Genomic DNA, 23107 nt, shown 5'->3' with positions numbered 1-23107 from the left:
AGTGCATCTATCTGTCTATGGAGAAGCCTGTCTCCGTCTACCTGAGGCTCCTAAATCACTCATCTCCAGCCTGGATCTTCAGAGCTCCAGATGCTCAGTTTCAGTTGCCCGTACCAAAGCACATGAACATGTCCCTTAGGCCCCTTTAACTTCACATATAGAAACCCAGTATCATTCGCTGCCCACTCCTCATACCTGATTCCCGTCCTGTGTTAGGTGACATCTTGGGAAATGGCACTCATCATCCACTTAGTTCCCCAGGCCAGAGCGTCTTTCCTCATCCTTCAGCCCCACATCTGTCGGTCCACACGCACACACGTGGCCAGTCTTGTTGGCATGACAACCTCAGTGCACGGCTCTCCTCTCTCTCATCCCAAGACCAGAGTTCAAGGTCAGGCTCCCATCATATCTTACCTGGGCCTCTATGTGAATGAAGATGTAGGTTCAGCTGCTGTAACTCCAGTTAACCCCACATTACCACCAAAACCATCTTCTTTAAACTCAGGTACAATCATGTGAGTCTCCTCTTAAAAAACTGCTGGAGACCCACCCTGCCTCCCAGTTACTTTCAGGATGAAGTCCAGAATCCTTAGCATGACATTCAAGGCCCATGAACATTTGGCCTCAGGCTGATTTTGCAGTGCCACTTGCCGGGACATACTTCCACGGACTCCGTACTGTGGCCACACCAGACAATGTGACCCTTTCCAGAATGCACTTCCATCCCTCTCCCTGCCTTTTCACCTGTTGGGATGCCTTCTCTGCCTACCAAAAACCAGTTTGTTCTTCAAGACCCAATTCAGATGCTACTTCCTCCACGAAGCCTGCCTTGTCCTCCAGGGAAACTGATTAGTCTTTCCTTTCGGTCACCACCCCATGTTTTGTTAGTTCAGTTAATGTGTCCATCTTTGTCACTGAGACTCAGTTTCTTGAGGTCAGCGACAGTATAATAGATATGAACTGTTTTATCTCCCCTCTTGCCTAGTAAAGGTCTTGTGCACAGTAGGTGCTTAATCAGTGCTTGTTGTCTAAGGGAATGAGCAGTGTTAAGGATGATGGAAAGCAGAGGAGATGATCATTTTCTTCAGGTGTGAGCTGAGGAAAATCAGTGCAGAATTAATTCCTTCACAAGCACTTGTGTGACATGAGGCATTCTGGGATGGAGAATTGTGCTGCAAAGATTCTGACGCAGGTTTCTACCTGTGGACTGAGTGAGGATGGTCCAGGCAGCTTTCCAAGGAGTGAGCTGCTGGGCATGGCTTGATGCCACCTCTCCCCTATCCTTCTGCCACCCACCTGCCCAAGTGCAGCACGTGGATCTTTTGTTCCTCAAACTGCCAAGTTAGCCCTCGCTCTGCATGAGTTGCTGCCCCTGCCTGGATCCCATCATCCAGGTCTCCAAGCTGGCACATCACCAACACTATTCCCGCCCTCCCCTCAATATAGTTACAAGCCCCCTTGCTCTGTTCTTTCTAAACTCACTGGTTCTGCATCCAGCCTATGTTAACCCTCATCTAGCTTATCTGTAAAGTGGGGTATCCTAGGGCCTTGCACCCCACAGCATTGGCATCGTCTGGGCAATTGTTGAAATGCAGAGTCTTGGGCTTCACCCCAGACCTGTTGAACCAGAATCTGCATTTTAGTTGGAAGGTACAGCAGTGGTCTAGAAGTCACTGATTCTCCAGTTTCTAATGTATAGCCACACTTGAGACCCACTGCTCATGGGGGTTGCTGTCAGGATTAAATGAGAGCGTGTATACAATCAATAAATATTATTTTTATTATTACTGTTCTAATCATAATACTCAGCACATGCTATTACATTCATTTGCTTAAAGGTCTGCTTTCCCTGTGAAAGGTGAGCACCACGGGGGCAGGACCTCTGTCCCCCTTGTTCACTGCGGCAGCCCTCGCCCCTCGGTGTGATACTGACACTTAGTAGTCACTCAGTAGATACTTGTTGGGTGAATGAACAGACGTTATTGAAGACGGTGGCTGGCCTAGACCTCTGTCACCTCTGTGCTATTTTTTAATGGGTGGAATGGGAAGGAGACTGCGGTTCTTGAGTGCCTGCCGGTGTGCCACGTGCATTTACACGTTATTGAAGTTGATCCTCCCACAGCCCGGGAGGTCAGTGTCATTGTCTCCACTGTCCAGATGAGGAAGCAGAGTCTCAGGGTAAGGAACCTGTCAGAGATCACAGGCTAGGAAGTGGCAGGGCGAGATCTGCCTTTCTTCAAGATGCACCATTTATTTATTTCTTTATTTATAAACATGACCTGAATGGTGCAATTTTGGATTGAGGAATGCTTTTTTTTTTTTTAAATTAATTTATTTATTTAGTTGCAACCAGGTCTTAGTTGCGGCAGGCGGGCTCCTTAGTTGTGGCACGTGGGCTCTCTAGTTGTGGCAGTTGGTCTCCTTAGTTGCGGCTCGCCAGCTCTTTAGTTGCGGCATATGAACTCTTAGTTGCAGCATGCATGTGGGATCTAGTTCTCTGACCAGGGATCGAACCCAGGCCCCCTGCATTAGGAGCGCAGCAGGGTCTTATCCACTGCGCCACCAGGGAAGTCCCAAGATGCACCATTTAAGTGTGTTGGTTGAGCTCTCAGAAAAGGAAGGGAAAACACTGTGCTCGAAGGCACATTAAGGAATCATATTTGGTTGTGTTGTAGCTGGAGAGAAAAGACCCCTCTGAAGAGAAGGAGGACATTGAAGGCAACCTGCTCAGGCCGACGGGCGTGGCCCTCCGCGGAGCGCACTTCTGCCTGAAGGTCTTCAGGGCCGAGGATTTACCGCAGAGTGAGTCTGGTGCCCTCGTTGGGTGACTGTGAGGGGGGACACTGGGCTGGGCTGCCTCAGCTCCCTGGGGGAAGGAGATGGAGGGGCTGGTCCCCTGTTCCCTCTCTGCCTCCCCTTGGCCTGGCTTCCTCACCCCGAGGGTCTACTAGATCCGTGTCAGCCCATTTCTCCCTCTGCTCTGCCGCCTGGGGAAGCCTCACACCCTCTCTAGGTTTCCCAAGGCTTTTTACTGTTCTTAACAGAAAAACAGTCAGAATTATTGAGAAGTAATACTGATGCTGGTGGAGTCACAGAGATGCAAGAAATCTTGAGAGTACTAGCTGCCCCTAGGCTCTGTTTCAGCATCCGCTAGGCCTTGTCTGGCTCTTTGGCCACTCCATGCACCCATTTTCTTGGCTCTCACTGGGGAGTCAGCACCATTTCAACTCTCTGTTCTGCGCTCATGGCTGGATCCCACTGATTTTCTTTCTCTCCTCTAGGAAGCCCCAGCCTGAAAATTGGCAGACCCTGGGCTGGGGAAGCAGTTGCTGAAATGTTAGAAGGGCTCAGTGTTTCCACTGAGTGGAGACACATGGGTGTCTAGTTTGCCTGGGACTGTCCTGGTTTTAGCACCAAAAGTCCCACATCCCAGAAAGTCCTCATTCCCTGGTAAACTGGGACAGTGGGTCACCCTAGCTGTGGCCATGTCCTCTTCATCCCAGGAAGGCCATTGTGGCCACTGCCTGATTTCTTACAGTGACTAACCCCGTACTAGCCCTACCCTGTGTGCTCAGTAAATGTGGGGGAATTATGCTGAATATTCTAAAGCTGTGGGTGTCAACCCAGGCTGCAGTTAATCATCCTGGGAGCTTTAAGGAAGTGCAGATGCCTGGGCCCTTCCTCCAGTGTTTCAGGTTGACTTGGTTTGGGGTGGGGCTTACACACTGGTAGTTTAAAAATGCTCCCTGGTAGTTCTCTTGCTGCGGGCTATAAGCCACTATTTTGGAGCATGCATTAGCAGAATTAAGCCAGGCGCTGTCCATAGCAGAGTTCACGAGAACAAGTAGTTGGGGACTACTTGGGTCCCTGTTTACGAGTTTTCCATGAAGCTAATTGCTTGAGGGTTTCTGCTTTGACTAATGACACCAATAAATGGGTTCCTTCTGCACAAGTTTAATTGAACCAAAATCATGGGGAAAGCCTTTAAATAAGTAATGGGCATTAAAATACAGGCTTAGAACATTCTGCGTTTGTCGGTTGAAACTATGCAGAAGTGAGGCTGGTGAGCTTCCAAAGGGGGCTGGGGAAATAGAAATGTTTGCTTTGCTCAAGGTGAAGGGGATTATGTTGAATTATCTGAAATGTTGTTTAAATGTAAATAAAAGAAAAATAGATGGGTAAATAGAACATAAGTATTTGCTAATTGTTATCTGTTGTATTCATGTAGACATTGACTAGTATACAATTGTTAACTGTCCCCTCCTCTCATTTTCTCATTCATATACATATGTACATTTATACATAACATATATACACATACATACATACACACATCTATCATCTGTAAATACATATGTAAAAAATAGGGCTAATTCAGTAAAATATTGGTTTGAAGCAGCATAGATTAAATATTCTTTTTTTTTTTTTAAACAGAATTGACTTATTGGTTACCCTCAGGAAAATCACTGTGCTAATGTATATAAAGGAAAATGTCAAACAGGCACCAGTAATGGGATATTATAATAACAACTTCCATTCTTTTTTTTTTTTTTAATTAATTTATTTTTGGCTGCATTGGGTCTTCGTTGCTGCACGCAGGCTTTCTCTAGTTGTGATGAGCGGGGGCTACTCTTCTTCTTTTTCTTTTTTTTGACATATTTATTGGAGTATAATTGCTTTACAATGGCATGTTAGTTTCTGCTGTATAACAAAGTGAATCAGCTATACATATACATATATCCCCATATCTCCTCCCTCTTGCGTCTCCCTCCCACCGTCCCTATCTCACCCCTCTAGGTGGACACAAAGCACTGAGCTGATCTCCCTGTGCTATGCGGCTGCTTCCCACTAGCTATCTATTTTATGTTTGGTAGTGTATATATGTCAGTGCTACTCTCTCACTTCATCCCAGCCTACCCTTCCCCCTCCCCATGTCCTCAAGTCCATTCTCTATGTCTTCAGTCCTGTCCTGCCCCTTGGTTCGTCAGAACCATGTTTTTTTTTTAGATTCCATATAAATGTGTTAGCATACGGCATTTGTTTTTCTCTTTCTGACTTCACTCTGTATGACAGTCTCTAGGTCCATCCACCTCACTAAAAATAACTCAATTTTGCTTCTTTCTATGGTTGAGTAATATTCCATTGTATATATGTGCCACATCTTCTTTATCCATTCATCTGTTGATGGACGACACTTAACTTTGCTTCCATGTCCTGGCTATTGTAAATAGAGCTGCAGTGAACATTGTGGTACATGACTCTTTTTGAATTATGGTTTTCTCAGGGTATATGCCCAGTAGTGGGATTGCTATTCCCACTATAGCATGGTAGTTCTATTTTTAGTTTTTTAAGGAACCTCCATACTGTTCTCCATAGTGGCTGTATCAATTTACATTCCCACCAACAGTGCAAGAGGGTTCCCTTTTCTCCACACCCTCTCCAGCATTTATTGTTTGTAGATTTTTTTGATGATGGCCATTCTGACCGGTGTGAGGTGATACCTCATTTTAGTTTTTTAAAAAAGTTTATTTATTTATTTAATTTAATTTAATTTATTTATGGCTGCATTGGGTCTTCGTTGCTTCACGTGGGCTTTTCTCTAGTTGCGGTGAGTGGGGGATACTCTTCGTTGTGGTACGCGGGCTTATTGCTGTGGCTTCTCTTGTTGTGGAGCATGGGCTCTGGGTGCACGGGCTTCAGTAGTTGTGGCACGCAGGCTCAGTAGCTGTGGCTCGTGGGCTGTAGAGCGCAGGCTCAGTAGCTGTGGTGCATGGGCTTAGCTGCTCCGTGGCATGTGGGATCTTCCCAGACCAGGGATCGAACCCGTGTCCCCTGCATTGGCAGGCGAATTCTTAACCACTGTGCCACCAGGGAAGTCCCCAACTTCCCGTCTTTTTCTGGATTATTTACTGCTCTTAGCGATGTAGATTTCTAATCAGTCGATCAATCGGACCTGTTCTGAAAGCCTTTGAGAACGGGGGGGTGGGGGGTGGGAGGACAGTGAACCAGCTGTTTGGAGCTGGGCAAGGAAGCAGCGCAGTGCCCTCAGGAGCTGCTATTCTGAGATGGTCCTTCCTCCCAGGAGCCCTGGGCTGAGGGGTCCATGGCGTCTCTCTCAGGGAGTCCCAGAACTGCGGGGAGACAGACAGGTGGGAAGTGGGGGTTTTGAAGATGGGAGAGCAGGTGGGCAGTGATCAGCATGTCTTTCTCCTCAGTGGACGATGCCGTGATGGACAACGTGAAGCAGATCTTTGGCTTTGAGAGTAACAAGAAGAACTTGGTGGATCCCTTCGTGGAAGTCAGCTTTGCGGGGAAAATGGTAAGGGGCAAGTCAACAAGAGGATTTGTGGGAGGGTGGCGACTGGGTGTCCCTGTGGATGGGCACTGGATGTGCAGGACAGAGTGAGGCACACGCAGTGCCCCCCATCAGAGGCATGTGCACACCGGGGATGGGGGGCTGATTGTGGGACATGGGGTGAGACACGCAGGCCCAGCTGTCTGGGGCTACCATGCACACGCATGAGGACAGGTCTGCTCAGGTGTGTGAGACAGACACATAGGTGTGGCTGGACACGGAGAGGACATATGGACAGTGGATTCATAGAGGAATATTTGGGGCAAAATTAAGTAATAGCCAGGAAACCAGATGTGAAGGTACAATGATAGAGAAACTTAAAAACGATGCAGTGAAAACATAATGATTATTTTAAAAAAGTTGTGGCAGGAGTTGGCCAGACTCCTTTCGGCCACGCTGGTGGGGGCCCTAGGGATCATGTACCTCTCTTCCTTCCTGCCCAGAGGCAGGGCTGTTGCTCCAGTCCCTCTTGATGTCTGCCTGGGCCCCTCCCTCCATCCCACCTTAGGGGTGGCTTTGCCCACTTTCCAGGCTCTCCCTCGAAGCCTCAGCCACTCCCAGGGTTCAGCCTTCACCTCTCCGCAGAGGAATCCACAGCTCTATTTAACTCTGACCCGCCTCTTCAGACACAGACCTCCCCATGCCGCTTCAGGTCTCTATATTCTGCCCCTCCCGCCCTTTAAAGGAGTCATCTGCTGCCCCAAACCGCCCCACTTCCAGAAGCCGCCATCCTAATCAGGTACCACCATCAAAGGCAGAAAATGTGGGCTTGCCTTGATTCGTCCCTCTTTTTTGACCGCCGTACATCAAACGTGCCACCCCTAGCTCTTGCCTTCAAAAATCCCGAGGTCCTTTCCTGTCTCTATGCCCCTAGTCACTGTCATCTCTCCCCAGGGCAACACAACAGCCTTGGGTCCGTTCTCTTGTCCGGGTTCTCCCCATAGAAATCTACCAGCATATTTAGTGTAAAACACAGTCCTGTCTGTAAAATGAAGTTCAAACCGCATAACCTGGTTGACCAGGTCTCACCCAGCCGAACTTTCTCGCCTCATCTCCACGGCCAATATTAGCTTGTACAGTCTTTGCGAGAATGCGGAACATCTCGCCCCCTCCTGGGCGGACGCAGCTCTGCAGCCCGCTTGGAGCGGCGCCGAATTGAGCGGGTTTCAGCCCCACTGGCTCGCTCGGGGTGGGGGTGGGGGGGGGCGTGCGGGTACAGACCGCACAGCCCGCACGTCGCCCGTGTGTCCTCTCGTCTGCCCTGCGGTCACGCCTCTAGCTTTTGCCCGGGCCTGTGCACTCTGGGGTCCTTTCTGGCCCTTTCCCCACCCCCACCCCCGCCCCGCACCAAGTGTGTTGCATCGTTCAAGGTTTAGCTTCCGTCACCCACACAGGCCTGATGTGCTAGTTCGGCCCTCGGGGCTCCGCGCGGCCGATTGCACGGCCCTCTTTTAGCCCGTTTTCCGTTGCATTCGGGTGTTTGTTAGCATCTGTTCCTCTGACTTTCGGGGAAACAGCCCGATTTCGTTTACTCTGTAACCTCAGAGCAGAGACTGGTGGAAATACTGGAAATAGGGGAGAATGACATATCCGGAAGGCGCAGCCTCCGCCCCGGCTCCCGGAACCCTGCCGAGGCGCCTCTGAGCTTCGTGCCGACCTCAGGGAGCTGGCAGGGTGGGGTAGCGCCCTCCGGGGCCCCGCCGTCCTGGCCCAGAGGTCCACCGGCCGGCCGCAGCGCCAGGCTCCGGCGAGTTGAGGCGGATGACTTGGGTGTTAACAGGAAAATTGGAAACGGGCGGAGGAGAAGGGCTTTAGGAGGAGAAGGGCTTTGAACCGAGCCGAGTGGAGGGCGGGTGCAGCCGGCTCTGCTTTACTCCAGAGGCAGAGGCCGGAAGGGGGAGATACGCAGGTGTTATAGGACAATTGGGGAGGCATTTACAAGCTTAACAACAAACGCTAAAAGCCTAGGGTGATGATGGAGGTGGTGTGGGCTCCCATTCACACAGCACTTTGCAGTGTTCTTTTTCACTTAATCTCTTAGATTCGTTTTGGAAAGACATAGGGTCAGAGTCTGATGCCCTGAGGAGGGACCGTGACGGGATGAATGAAGGCAGGAAGGAAGCAGGAAGGTTGGCTGGACAGTCCTGCTGAACACTTACTGCAAGGACCGGGATCAATTTTCCCAGCTTGACAGATGGGAAAGTCATGTCTCAAGATTGTTTTTCTTCCACATTCCCAACATGGTAGGGTGCTGTGATGATGGCTAGAACCAAGACCGACCTGCCTTCAAATTCAGTGGCTTTCCTTGGAGCTGAGTCGCAGAGCTCTGGGGCTCCTAGCTGCTACTGGGTCCCTGCCAGCACCTTGATCTCTCTAGGTCTTCTCCTGTTCTGAGATGCCCTTGGCTGGCCCTGGGGATTTTTCTAGGAAGGTGCAGATGTCTGGGGAAGGTGATAGAGGTAGGGGACCGCGCCCAGGCCAGGGAATATATAAAGCTGATTGGTGGCTGGGCTCCTGAATGAAGCTGCACCCTCCATTTTCCCTCTAGAAGGAAGGGGCTTATGAAGGAGGCAGTTGAGACCCTCCATCTTCTGGTGGTCCCCGGGTCTCTGTGTCCCCTGCTCTCTGCCCCAGCCACCTCGTCATGGCTCCCCCCAACTCTGTCTGCTACCTTTATCACCTGTGTCATCCTGCCTGTCCTCTCTCTGTCTCTGGTGTGTCACTTTTTCTCATTCATCCTTTTCTGAAATGAAAAGCCCTGGGGATTTGTCCTCTGTGTGCCTACTCACCCAAGCCTGGCCCTCTTTGCATTTCCTCTAATGGACGCTTGGTGGCACTGTTATCTAAGATGTGAACCATACCTGATTTGGCCAAGCTACCGAGATAGACGGTTGTGTGTGTGCGCACTCACACACACATATCACACTTCTTCATGGTATAGGGCAAGGACAGGGGAGGTACTTGGAGGGCAGAGTGGGAGACTAAAGCAACTTTTTTATTTTCCAAGAGTAAAACCTATTAATCATAAAAAGATGAAAAAATCAGAGAAAAGCAAGGAAAATGAAAAAAATTAAGCGCATTTCTGCACACCACCTTGGAGATGCCCACTGTTAACATTTGTTTATATCTCCTGCTAGTATGTTTTCCTCCCTGTAGCTCTCACTCCTTCTCTCTGTTGCACCCGCTCCCCCCCAACAACCCTGGCCCTGCCCCACTCCAATGGAAAAAAAAATTGGATTCAGAATACAGTTGATCTTCATTATTCACAGATTCTGTATTTGCATATTTGCCTACTCGCTAAAATTTATTTGTAACCCAAAATTAATCCTTAGGGTGCTTTGGTGATCATTTGCAAAGCTGTGAACAATTTGAGTCAGCTGAGGTGCATGTTGCCAGCTGAGCTGAAACAATGTGATTCCCTTCTTGTTTCAGCTCTCATGGTGTAAATGTGTCCTTTTCCTGCTCTATTTAGTGTCATGCGTTTTGCATTTTTTGGGCTTTTTGCTGGTGATTTCAGTGTTTACAATGGCTCTGGAGTGTAGTGCTGAAATGCTGTCTAGTATTTCTCTGTGTAAGAAGGCTGTGACGTGCCTTATGGAGAAACTATCTATTAGGTAAGCTTCATTCAGGCATGAGTTCGAGTGCTGTTGGCTGTGAGTTCAATGTTAATGAATCCACAATATATAATTAAAAAAACGGTGTTTTGAAACAGAAACACACATAAAACAAGGTTATTGGTGAGTTGACAAAAAAAATGTTGTGACAGAGGCTTGCAGGAACCTAACCCTGTATTTCTCTTAGGAGCAATGCTTCAGTGTTCATCAGCTCATGTCCTTGGTGACTTACAATGTGTAGTTAGAATGTGTAACTACCGCCAGTAATGAGAATCCACTATATCTGTGTGGTTTGGTAAAGTGCTTTTATCATCTAACATTTCCTTAGGTTATTAAATAGTCTTTGAAGTCAATTTTTTGATGGCTTTGATGGCTGCATAATATTCCATGAGACGATATAACATAAATTTTAATCTATTTTTGGATTTTTTTTTTTTTTTGCAATTTTCCTCTTTTATGAACAACTCTGTGACAAACATCAGTGTACAGGACTCTGTCTACACTCTGATTGGTTTTCCATGGGAAAGTTTCTAGAACTGGGTCAGAGGGCATGCTTATTTTTAAGTATTTGATACAGGTGGCCAAAATAGCCCTCCAGAAAGGGTGTAATAAATACACTCCATCAGGAAGGGAAAGAGGGTTAAAAAATAAAAAGGCTCAGAGAGGAGGAGGAGGAGGGGGAGAGAGAAGGGGAGGAGGAGGAGGAGAGGAAGCTTGGTGCTGCCTTGGCTGAGTGCGGGGAGTGAAGCAGGGTGTGGGAAGGCAGCTGGGGACTTCTAGGGCCAGAGGCAGTGCTGGCCTAGGTGGGGGGAAGCTGCTGTGTTCAGGCTCCCAAACCCACATCTCGGTGGCTCTCTCACGGGGAGCCTCCAAGGGCAGCCCGGAGGAAGCGATTGCTGGGGAGGCCTTCGACTACCTGTGGCAGGGCTGGGGGAGGGTGGGGACAACCTGTGCTGCCTTGTCCAGGGAGCTGAGGAGTGATGTTGCCAGGGTCTCTCAGCTGTGTCTGATTAAAGAGTCTTCCCTCCCTTCCTTCCTTCCTTCCTTCCTATTTTAAACTTTTGTCCATCTAAGTTTTGAATTAGGTAATACATTTATTATGCACACCATATACATTTATGCATCCATCATTTTGCATCATTCTGGCTTAATTATGCATATGCTGCACACATCTGACCACAAATTCTTACCTTTTACCCCTTTAACACAAACGGTTGCACGTGATACTCACTGTTCTGCATCTTGCTTTTTTCACTTAATAATATAACTTGGAAGTTGTTTCATATCACAGAGCTCTTTCATTCTTCTAGGGCTGCATAGTGCTCCATTCTGTGGATGGATCACTCTTTATCTAATCTGTCCTCTGTTGGTGGACACGTGGGTTGTTCCACATCCTCCCTAGTTGGAGCCATGCTGCAGTGAATAACCTCATACACGTGTTATTCTGCACAGGTGCAAGTCTTTCTGTAGGATACTGTCTAGAGGTAGAACTGGTAGGTCAGAGGGCATTTGCATTTGTAATTTTGAAAGATAGTCGCCAGTTGCCCTTTGGAGGGGTTGGGCTGTTCTCTTTTCCCACCAGCAAAATCCTGGCGTGCAGTTTCCCCATTGCCTTGCCAAGAGAAGGCGGTCAGGCTTTAGAGATTTTTGTGAATCTGATAGATGAGACATGGTATCTCATTCATTTTGTTTTTGTTTCTTCTGTTATGAGGGAGATTAAGCATCTTTCTGTGTGCTTTACAGCCCTTTGTGTACCCATTCCTGAGAACTGTGTGTCCCACTTTGCCTTTTGTTCCATCTGATTGTCGGATCTCTTCTTTCCTTACTCCTTTCTTTGCTCACACAAGGGCCAAATCCCGGCACCCATCCCTGCCCCCAGACTTTGCCTGGGCTCTTCTCACAGGGAGGAGGGGATGGTGGGCACAGGGGCTGGTACTGGGTGGATCAGGGATGGAGACCAAGTCCTGGCCCCTAGGGAGGCCACACCCTCAGTTGATGGAGGGCCCAAAGCCCTCAGTCTGGTCAGGTGCTCATTAGATGAGAAAATGCATGTAAATGCTTCACACAGTCAGGGCCCGCAGTAAATGCTCTGAGGAAGGCTGCTCACTGTTTCCGTGTGTAGGACACACACACCTTCCAGGATCTGTATGTCTGAAGCAGAGCCTTCACCTGCTGCCCCGTGTGGGTACAGGATGCCCTGGGCTGGCTAAGGGACCTGGTGCCTCCCTGGGGACTCCCAGGGCAGAGTAGAACACACGAGCCGCTGGTTTGGATCTGGTTTCCACCTCTGCTAGGTTTCTTGTTTGTGGAAAACCCAGTCTTATGAGCAGGGCTGACTGGAGGCAGACTGTGGCTTATGAGGTTTGTGTCTTCACTGAATTTTCCTCTCTCAGATGCAGGTGCATGGCCCCCTGCCCTGGCCCTCCCGCTCCCCTTTCCTCTCCCCCTCCCTCCATCTCTAATCTCCTGGGTTCACAGTCTTCCAAAGGGGCAGGTGATCTGGGCTGATGGGCAAAGGGGATTGCCTCAGACTCTAGGACTCCTGGGAAAGCTGGTCTGGACTCAGGGCCCCATATTTAGGGTCATGGTCATAATGGGAGGTGAGGGAGGAGAATTTCCAGCCAGAGGTATGAGATAAGGAAGAAGGGTTGTGACAGTCAAACAATCTATCCCTCTTAACTCCCTCCACCCCATGCCCCATTGGGTCTGACCTACCGTTGAGCTTTGTCTCTAGAAAGATTCCCTGTGTCTGAGCCCACTGCACCAGGCTCCCTGACCCCCAGGGCCTTCTGCCCAGCCCAAAGGGTGGCCAGCATGGCAGAGAATGGCTGCTGGCTGGTGTGGTGGTCTCCGAGGGAGCCCAGAGTCCCCTCAAAGCTCCATCCACCTGTGCTCTGTGTCTTCTAGCTCTGCAGCAAGATCCTGGAGAAGACGGCCAACCCTCAGTGGAACCAGAACATCACAGTGCCTGCCATGGTGAGCCTCACCCCCCATAAGCCCACCCCAGGAGGCCTGGACTCCCAACCTACCCAGTTCCCGCCCGCATCCCGGACTTCTGCTTCTTCAGAAGGACCCCACCCAACCCGTCTCTCTTCCCTCCTTAGTTTCCCTCCATGTGTGAGAAAATGAGGATTCGTGTCATAGACTGGTGAGTTCTGCGTCCCAGGATCTTTAGAGGTGGCTGTTGTCAGGGGTCACTTGGTCCTTCGGTTTCCTTTTGTTCAGTCTGCATGAAGTGGGAGAGTCTGTTTCAGGTGAGGTAGTCTTCTCTGGGGGAGGCCAGAGAAGGAGAGGGTGTGGGCTGTTGGGAAGCTTACAGCCCTGCTCGAGGGCAACCAGGCGGGGCTGGAACAGCTCCAGGAACCAGAGATCCCTGAGGCCAGGAGGGGCCAGGAAGGCTTCCTGGAGGAGGTGGGGTTTTGGGAAGTTCAGGATGAAGGCATTCTAATGAAGAGAGGGTCATAAGCAGAGGCATGGAAGCTGGAAAGAGCAGAGCTTCCAGGAGGGTGGGCTGTGATGCTCCAGGTGTTGGTAGGATGAAACGGGTCTCCAGGCTGGGGAGGTGGGTCCGGTTACCCAAGCAGGGGATGCCACTGCCGGCTTGCAGCAGGGGAGGGCAAGAGCCACACGGTCATCTTAGAAAATGAGTATCTAACCCTTGCTGAGCGTCTATGTGCTCCAGGCCCTCCTCCCAGTGAGCACTTTACATGCGTGTCTCACCTGACGCTCACCTCGACTCCAGGCACGGCCCGACCTCACCTGACGCTCACCTTGACTCCAGGCACGGCCCGACCTTGCAGATGAGGGAGTAGGTTTGAATAGACTGAGTACCCTGCACGAGGGGACAGCTGGGAAGCAGCCGAGGCCAGGCTCGAACAAGCCTGTGCTCCCTCCGCCCGTGTGCTTAACCACCGGGCCGCGCCGACCCCTCCGCGTTGAGCCTTCTCTCACGCCCGAGGGCTGTTAGGAGTCCCCACGCGCGATCTCCAGGACCTTCCCTACATCAGGCTTTCCCAAAAGAGAGAGTTGTCCTTTCTCTGCCCCCAAAAAGTCTTGGCTGTGCGGTTCCCAGCGTGTTGTCCTTTGGTCTCAGGCCCATGGCACCCCCAGCCAGGAGGATAATGAGAGACTAGGGAAAACCCCCAGGCCACAGAGCCATTAAAGCGTGCGCCAGGTCCCCAGCCCGAGAGAAGACAGCTTGGGAGAATTAGAGGAGAGGAAGGGAGTGCGAGGGGGGCGAGGAGGGAGAGGCCTCTGGGGCCCTCTGTGGGAGGTGGTTTGGGGGCAATGTGCTCTACGTCCACAGGGCCATCCTTCACCTCGCTGTGCGCGCGCTGGGTGCGTGCCTGTGCGTGGCAGTGTAAGTGGATGCACGCGGGCGTGCGTGCACAAGGGCGCCGCGTCCCCTGTGTTGGGGGCGGCCTCGCCCGAGTCCTTGTGAGCCGCGTGAGGCGTCGGCATACTGTACAATCCAAACACATTACCGAATCTGGTGGTTGCCTCTCTGGTTTAGGCTGAAGTGGCATTTTTATTGTGAGTCTATTTTCAGACTTGCTGTATTTTCCAAAAGCAACCCCAAGCCCCAAAACCCAACTCTTGGCCAGAAAGCATTCTGTTGCTGCAAGTTCCTATCCAGAAAAGTGCTTTCTTCCCAGAAAACTCAGATAAACTTGTGTTATTACCTGAATCCTAGAAATACGATATGATCCATATGGCCTTTTCTCTGTAACTTAATCTTCCATTCAGTTCTCAAAGAATTTCTTTCATTAAAAGACAAAACCCCCCAAACTACCCCCTCCCCCCAAAAAAAAAACCTGACACAAAATCTCTCTCCTCCCATTCTCTTTCCCTTCTCACCAGATTCTGGTAAGACCAGAGGTGAGAAATCCTATTCCTCTCCAAGGGCTGGTCTTTTCTAGGGGTTGGTCATGAAGGCAGTTTAAAAGTGTCATCAACTGTCCATTATCTGGTATTGATAATCTTACTGTAAAATGTTTAAGGGAATTTTTACTTTCCAGTTCATATTAACGTCATTCACCAGGAAAAGGGATACAGATCTGTGCTGACAATTAATTCACTCTTCCTAATGTAGCCCCCGCCCTGAGAGAAAACTTTAAAGCTTAATCACCTCCCTGGGAAATACAGAGAGGAAGGAACGGAGCAGCAGAGATCTGGTATCTCATGGCTTTAAGATTTAAAAGAAAAATGAAATTGCCATGCCCAGGCGGGTCTTTCACAATGCGGCGCGTGGGTGTCATCTCCTGAAGCCTCCTGTGGCCAAAGGATGCACAGCAGGGAGAGAGGGCCTACTGGGCCCCAAGAGGAGGGAAGATGCACGTGGGGAACCTTCTAGAAGGAGATAGATCCTGCCCCATCCAGCGTTTCTCAGTCTCAGCACTATGACATCTTTGGACCAGAAAAGTCTTTGCAGTGGGTGACTGTCCTGTGCATTGTAGGATGTTTGGCTACAAACATGGCCTCTCTACACCACTCCCCTCCATACCAAAAATGTTTCCAGACGTTGCCAAATGTCCTGGCGTCAAAATCACTGGATTGAGAACTCTAGGTCTAGCCTGGCAAGGAAGCAGCAGGTTGCTGCAAGCATAGCTCTGGTTTCCGTGTCAGGCATATTCTGCTCAAATCCCAGCCTTCCCATCCTGCCTACCTCAGCTTCTTCATCTGAAATTGGGGCTAATTGCAGAACCTGCCTCATAGGGCCAACATGAGGATTAAATGAGCCAAGTCACGTGATGGTGTTAGCACAGTGCTTGGCTCTCAGGAGGCGTCCAATAAATGCTGGCTATTACTGTATATGATTGTTAGGGGGGCAGGTGTGGGGCACAGAGGAAGGGTCTGCACGAGACAGTCAGTCCTCAAGCTTCTCCCCATGGTCCCCTGTGCTGGCTGGGGAGGGGAGAGGCCTTCTGGGAGGCAGGACAGGCCTCGTATTGTAGACAGAAGCCGCGTGGGCCACGGCGCGAGCACTGGACCTGGAGTCTGGACACCAGGGTTTCAGTTCTGGCTCTGCCCCTCCCTCCCAGGCTGACCGCGGGCAAGGACCTTCTGGCTCCGAGCCTCAGTTTCTTCATCCATGCAAAAGAGATGTTAGTAAGAGTACCTGTTCCTCAAGGCTGCTGTGAGGATCCTTGGAGATAAGGGGGTTTAAAAGTGCTTTGTCACATTCAGAATCAGATACAAAAAAGAGCTATGCATTAGCTACCATAAGCTAATTAAGACTGGGGCCTTGGAGATAGTTTCTTCCTGGTCATCTGGTTTTCTCCTTGGTCCGGGTATGTCTTGGCTCCTAGAGCCTTGCTCTCCCTGGGCCTGGGGGTCTGGCTTCCTGAGCGGCCTCCTGCTCCCCTGCTCTGCCTCCTGCCTCAGGTCTCCTCCCTTTCAACCTGCAGCTGTGCCCGCAGACCTGCAGCCTGGCCGATGGGATGCTGATGGAGGGGGGGATGGACTGGGTCCCCCCTAGAGGAGTCTTGAGTAATACTTTCTTTCCAGTCTCTTCTTGCGTAGGATTACTAGGCCTCCATAACATACCCCGTGTGAAGACTGGGACCCCTAATGATGTATAACTGAGGTCGTTTCCTTCCTGGGTGGGCTGTGGCCTGCAATCTCCCTCCCCTGTTCACGCCCTTTCTGCCCCTTTGCTCTAGGGACCGCCTCACCCACAACGACATTGTGGCCACCACCTACCTGAGTATGTCAAAAATCTCTGCCTCTGGAGGAGAAATAGAAGGTATGTTCCCCCTTTGTGCTTCCCCCTGGCCCCCCATGCTCTCCCCTGTTCCACCCCTACTGTCTTGAGAGTTTGTAGAAAAGGGAAGATTATAAGGTCTTTGCTGCCCATTTCCCAGGGAGAAGGGCTCTGGCCAGTGAGAGAGATGGGTTTGCATTTAGGACGGGCCCACTTCGGATGGTGGGATACACCACCGAATGGCATAGGGAGAATTCATTCCTGCAGATGATATTGGTGGCTGTGGCCACACCATCCACTGGGTTCTAGGTTGGTTGACTGTGTTCTAGCAGCTTCTGTTTTGAAATAGCTTTCATTGGCCTGTGAAAAAGTAGTTCATGATCATTTTGTACAATTTAAAAGAGACAGTCTGAAAGAACAATATAAGATTTACTCACAAAATTATCCATAAGCCTACCCTCCCATATAAGAGGTAAATATTAATATTCTGGGACCTGTTTGTCGGTATGTATGTACATGAAAAACATTGCTTTGAAACAATTTTCAATTGTTTTGAAAATTGCTTTTTGTCACTTGGCAATACAACATAGATGTTTACTCATGTTATTAAATATTCTTCTACAATGTAATTTTAAATGAATACACACATTCCATTGTGTGAATGCACCATAGTCCACATTAGCTAAATGTTGAATAGTTAGGTGTTTTCTAATTTTTCCATGTTATAAACAGCTAACTTGATATTGAATATTTTTGTAGCTGAATCTTTATGTAATTCGTGATTTTTCTTTTGCATAAATACCTAGAAGTGGAATTGCTGTGTTGAAAGATTTGAACATTTTAGGGACTTCCCTGGTGGTCCAGTGGCTAAGACTTCATGCTCCCAATGCAGGGGGCCCAAGGTTCGATCCCTGGTCAGGGAACTAGATCCTACATGCCACAACTAAGCCCTGGCCCAGCCAAATAGATAAGTAAAAAAATAAATAAATATTTTAAAAAGATTTGAACGTTTTGAATCTTTTGGTATATATCAAAATTGCCCTACAAAAAGACTGGACTAATTTACACTCTAATCACTCAAGCTTATTTTGCTGCACTCTCATCAACAAAATGCAAAATAATGGTATTTAAAAAGAACTTTGTCAATTTGTTGGGTGAATTTCATTGTTGCCTTACTTTTATTTCATTGATATCTGGTAAAGTTGACCACTGTAAATTTTAAAATATTTTAATAATTATCTTACACTTACAAATTATATATATTTATATACTTTTAAATTTATTCTGTTGTAAATTGCCTATTCATGCTTTTGTTTATGTTTCTGATGGTGTGCTTGTCTTTTTCTCATTGTTTTTTTAAGAGTTGTGTATGTATGTGGAGGTTAATTTTCTCCCATCATATATGTTGTAAATAATTTTTGTCAATCTTATTTTATCATTTAATAGTTTTTAACATGTGGAAATGAAAAAATTTTACATAGCCAAATATATTAATCTTTTCCTTAGTGAATTAGGAAAGGGTTTAACATTACTTTTTTCAAAATTGTTCTTTGGTGATACCAATGCTATATATTGAATAATCTTTTCCCTGCGTTTTGAATTGCCACTTTTATCCCATACTAAATTCCTAAATGTGTTCTTGGGCCTATTGCTTGATTTTCTATTATCTTTAATTGGTATGTCTGCTTATTACTTCTTAGGTTTTGGTATCTGGGCTATGCTGGCTCTGTAAAATTAATTGGAAAGATTTAAAGTCTTTTCTAACATCTGGAACAGTTTATATATCATAAGAATATAGTCTTTTGAGGGTTTGAAAGAATTCACCCATAAAACCATATGGGCTGGGTGCCCTTTTTGAGTGGGTGTTGCACTCGCTCTTTAAAACCTTTTCAGTTTCTCCTGTGATCATTGGTATTTTTAGTTTGTTACTTTTACTATAGTTAATTTTGATAATCTACATTTTCCTAGAAAAACATTCATTACACTGAGGTCTTCTAATTTTTTTACTTATAGTGTTGTGTGGAGTAATCTTTTATAATTTAAACAATTCTCTCTGCTTTCTTATTTCTAATGAAATATGTTTGAATTTTCTTTTTTCTTGACTAGGCTTGTTAGAAGTTTTTTTTTTCTCCCTACTTTATTGGACTTTTCAAAGAATCCTTTTGGATTTAGATATTAATTCTAATATTTTCTAATTTTTTTATTCTCTCATCTTTTTACTCGTTAACTCTCTTTAGACTTATTTTGTTGTTTGCTTTTTAACTTTCTAGTTAACTTCTTGTGTTTATTTTCAATATTTCTTATTTAAATAATGGAAGTATGGTTTCTGCTCCATATGTCATGCTTTTGGCCTTCAGCAAACCCCAAGGTTATATTTCTCTCTATTTTTTACATTTAAATATTTAATCTATTTTGAATTTATTTTGGTGTGTTTTCTGAGACTGATTTGATTCCTTTGTAGGTAGTCTTTTTTTTTTTCTGACTAGATGCTGTTTGTAGGAATGTCTCTTTTTCCTTGCAGTTTAAAAAATTCCTTTGATCTGCCTAGGTGCAGGACTCTTTTCCTTGAATTTTGTCTGAGACATAGTGAATCCTTAAATCTGAGTTGAGGGATGATTTCATTTACTCTTACATTGTTTACCTGAGCAGCTGAAGGCAGGGTGCGGGAGGGGTAAGAGGGGAGCTCTGGAACCAGGCAGCTTGAGAGAGTTGCTCCAGTCTCCTCCCACCAGTCCCAGCCTTGTAAGGTTCTTGTAAGGATCCAGTGAGGTTATAAATGTTACATTCTGGTACATAATAAACCCCAAAGTAATGTCTGTTGTTTAGTATTGCTACTACTGGCTTTCTGCATCCCTAATCTGATTTTTCTTCCCACTGTACCAATTCTGCTTTTTACTGCTTCCCATGTGGTTTAAAATTGACTATTGCATTTTTAGTTTCTTGTCATGCCTTCTTTTCCCTCTGTCTTTCTTTTTATATTTTCCTTTTCCTCTTTGTCCTCTCCCTCAAGTTTTGTTTTGTTCCACAAAAACTATGTCTTCTTGCACTCTACCCAGGATTCCAAATCGTTTCCTGAGAATTTCAGGTGAACACTCTCTTGAATCTTACAGATGCTATTTCCTCCCTGTTTCCCTATACTGGTTGGCCCTCTGTTTTCCCCCTCCCCCTTTATTTACTCTCACAAGATCTGGTCAGTGTTGGTGTCTTTCTACAGACAGGATGTGTGGGTCTCTGTCCACCCATCTTCTCAGATCTTTATCTGGAGGACAGGTTAGCATGCCCAGTTTCTGGAAGATTCCACCTAGCACTCTTGAAGTTGACCAATCCCTTCTAGATTCTCTGAAACATTAAAAAAGAAAAAACCCTTTGAATTATAGAAAATTCAAACATACATGAAAGTAAAGAATTCTACAATGAACTCCCAGGTGCCCTCACTCAGCTTTAACATCTAGCTGCTTTCTGTCATTCTGATTTCATCGTTGATACTTGTAATTGGTGGAATACACAAAAACTCCCTTCCAGAAGTCACTGCCATGTGGGCTCCTCCTGCCCCAGCCCCTCCCCCTCCCAACTGTGGGAACTGCTGGTCCCAGGATGCAGTGCTTCTTCTGTGTGTAGAGGTAGAAAGATTGGAGGTGGGGGCAGTGTATCATGGGAGTGGGTGGGAGAGAGGGTATTCTAGGCTCCTCGTGGATCAGAACTCCTGGCATGGAAGGAACCTCTTCTCCAGTTTCCTGGCTGGTGCCATTCCTGTCTCTGAGTCCAAGGACAGACGCTGGTACAGCACAAAGTGACCTTCTGACTGTTTTCCAACAGCTGCTGTTTCATGACGCTACAGCTGCTCCAGCTGTCAACCACCTGAGGGAGAGTTTAGATCCCTGTGACCTCATCAGTCTTCACCTCTGGTGGTGATGTTGACCTTGATCTTTTCCAGGGTCATCATGAATATTTGAATGGGAACGTGAGAAAGATGTTTATTTGGCCACTAGATGGCGCTCAGGCCATGGGCAACCCCGTGTGGTTCAGGGACCACTGGCTCCCACAGATCATTTTGGGCTTAAATGAGAATCTTCTTGCCACCAGCTAACCGGTTTTAGATGTGCAGTTAAATAGCTTGATCTATGTAGCAATAAAAGAGTTAGACTTACTGCTCAAACTGGAGCTGTTCTCCCCAAGCTCTCTCTAGGCCCGGAAAGTTAGCCCTTGCCTCTCTCCCTGCCGAGCTTTTCCCACTTGTCCTGAGGCCACCTCAGAATGTCACCCCAGCTTTCAGATCTTTGTGTTTTTCTCCACACTGGGGTGTTCTAGAACATCTGGGTGATGCATGGCCCTTGATTTCCCCACTGCTCTCAAAACCCAAACTAAACCAAACTGTAAAAATGGGTTCTTTCTCTATATTCCCCGGCCTCACAGTTCACCAGATTATTTGATCCAACCAGGAGTTTTTGTTTTCGTGTTTTGTTTTGATTTCCAGCTAGGACAGGACCTAACACTAGCCTCTTAAGCACCTCTGCCCACAAGTTTGCCTGGGCATACTTAAGTATTCCTTGGACCCTGTGCTCCAAAGCGTTTAGTAAAAAAATTGTTTTTTAACAAGGAGTGCTTTTCTTAGAAGCTGCAGTACTTTCGAAAGGTAACAGGAACATGAGACCCATGAAACCTACACAGATTCTTTTATAACTTTGTACATACGAAAATCGTGCTACATAAATAGCACTCAGGCAGTTTTTTCCACAGCTACGAAATCCAGAGTTCGTTTCTTTTTGTCTTTGGAACGTAGATGATGAGGATTTCCCAGCAGTTCTTGGTTTCTCCTCCTGCCTGGCGCGGCCTGGTGTCAGGCTGCCAAGCCGTGGGCGTGGGAGATGGGCTGAGAGGCAGGGGGAGCGGCAGGGCTGGCCGCAGGTAATGGCCTCAGCTTCTCCAGGAGACGCGGGGTCCCGGGCTGGGAGGGCCTGCCCTCCGGCTTCCCCAGGTGAGGGAGCTGGGCTGGGCTGCTCAGGCTACAGAACTGGGAGCGTTCATCTGTGTTTTGGGGCTTCCCCAGCCCCTATTCCTTGGGCTTAGGGAGAACACACCACCAGAACACTTGTGTTTTGGCAGAAGAGTGATGAGGACTAAATAGAGGCTTTGTCTTGGTTGGCTTCACTGGTGACTCTGCCCTTGACTTTATGAGCTGTCTGCAGACACAGGGGAAGGACCCAGGATGATCCTCAGCACCCGGAGACCTGTGACCCTGCCCCCAGATTAGGAGCCATTGGCCTCAGTTGTCAGCAGGGCCGTGTCTTAGCATACCTTACACTGGGCCTGTTAGGTTTGCTGAACAAACGAATGAATGAGTGAGGGAATTAGTGAAAAGGCGTGGCTGGGAACCAGGCTACTCTGCAGCCCCCTAACTTGGTCCTCCCAGCCACCAGAGGCATGTATTGTTCAGATGGCTGGTAGGACTAGGGGCCATCTGTGTCTGGGCTGGGCACTAGTTTGCAGCCAGGATTCAGAGTTGGTCTGTGGGTGGAAAGCCATGTTTGCTTCTGCAAGAAGCACGCGGGGGTCGGAACTATGACCTTGGCCTCATTAGCCCTAGATAACTGACCGGGCCTGTTTGTAATCATTTGGAAGGAGCTTAAAGTGGAATCTGTTTCCTTCCGGCGGGCCCTGGCTGTGCTCTCCTGGGGCTGCAGCTGTGCCCGTGTCGGTCCTCTGTGGTTGCTGAAACTCCCCTGCGACCAGAGGCCTCGCTCCCCCACTGATGAAAACCTATTCCTGTGGATATGAAAATGGCCATGAATTATGGTTTCTGCAGCTCTGACTTCTGCCAGCTGGCATTCCTAGCTGAGGCCTGCTGTGGAGAGCTGAGTGGGTGGGTCCCAGGGCCTCAGGCCCCCCAGAGCCTCGCCTCACTGCCCTCCGTGCTGCCCTCGGGGCTCACTTGGTCAGCCCTGTCCTCGTATCCAGGCTCCATGTTCCCTCTTCTCTTCCCCACGCTCTTTCTTTCTGTGTCTCTCCTCATTCTTCCTTCACAATGTTTTACTCAGCTCTTGCCTCTTAACTCTGATCATGGAGTTATAGGAAAATAGCAATAGGTATTGTTTTTTGAAGGAGACCAATAGGTAAATGTGATCAATGAATGAAAATAATTTAGGGTTTCACCAAACACAACCCCAGGTCAATCAGGACCCCAGACTTGGCTACACTCAGATGGTTGGAGGAGGAGACAGGGAAGATCAGAGTGTGGGTAGAGGCAGAATCAGAGAGGACCGTGGAAGGAGACCGAGGGCTGCCTACTCCTTTGGGGGCATCTTGTACCTGCCTATAAGCGAGGGACGGATTCCAAGAGGCCGAAAGTATGCCAGAGCATCTACTTTCTTGCTTCTCTTATTTCTAGACACTCCTCACCAGCATTTAGGGTATACCCAAGAGTAGGACCTTTAGCTA

General features: G+C 48.1%; 1 protein-coding gene across 19 annotated transcripts in view; it reads left to right on the top strand.

Annotated features, from left to right (window-relative positions):
- DYSF (dysferlin) overlaps nucleotides 1-23107 on the top strand; it is a 231105-nt gene that overhangs the window by 74813 nt on the left and 133185 nt on the right. For all 19 annotated transcript variants that reach the window (XM_059943014.1, XM_059943011.1, XM_059943010.1 and 16 more), the window contains 5 exons: nucleotides 2676-2802; nucleotides 6216-6319; nucleotides 12877-12945; nucleotides 13074-13117; nucleotides 16632-16714. In XM_059943014.1, the coding sequence (XP_059798997.1) occupies nucleotides 2676-2802; nucleotides 6216-6319; nucleotides 12877-12945; nucleotides 13074-13117; nucleotides 16632-16714 (427 nt within the window). The remainder of the gene's footprint in view (nucleotides 1-2675; nucleotides 2803-6215; nucleotides 6320-12876; nucleotides 12946-13073; nucleotides 13118-16631; nucleotides 16715-23107) is intronic.

The sequence above is a fragment of the Balaenoptera ricei genome, chromosome 13 (assembly GCF_028023285.1).
Source record: "Balaenoptera ricei isolate mBalRic1 chromosome 13, mBalRic1.hap2, whole genome shotgun sequence".
Taxonomy (NCBI): domain Eukaryota; kingdom Metazoa; phylum Chordata; class Mammalia; order Artiodactyla; family Balaenopteridae; genus Balaenoptera; species Balaenoptera ricei.
Note: the sequence above shows the minus strand (reverse complement) of the source record. Positions and strands in the feature narration are given on the sequence as shown.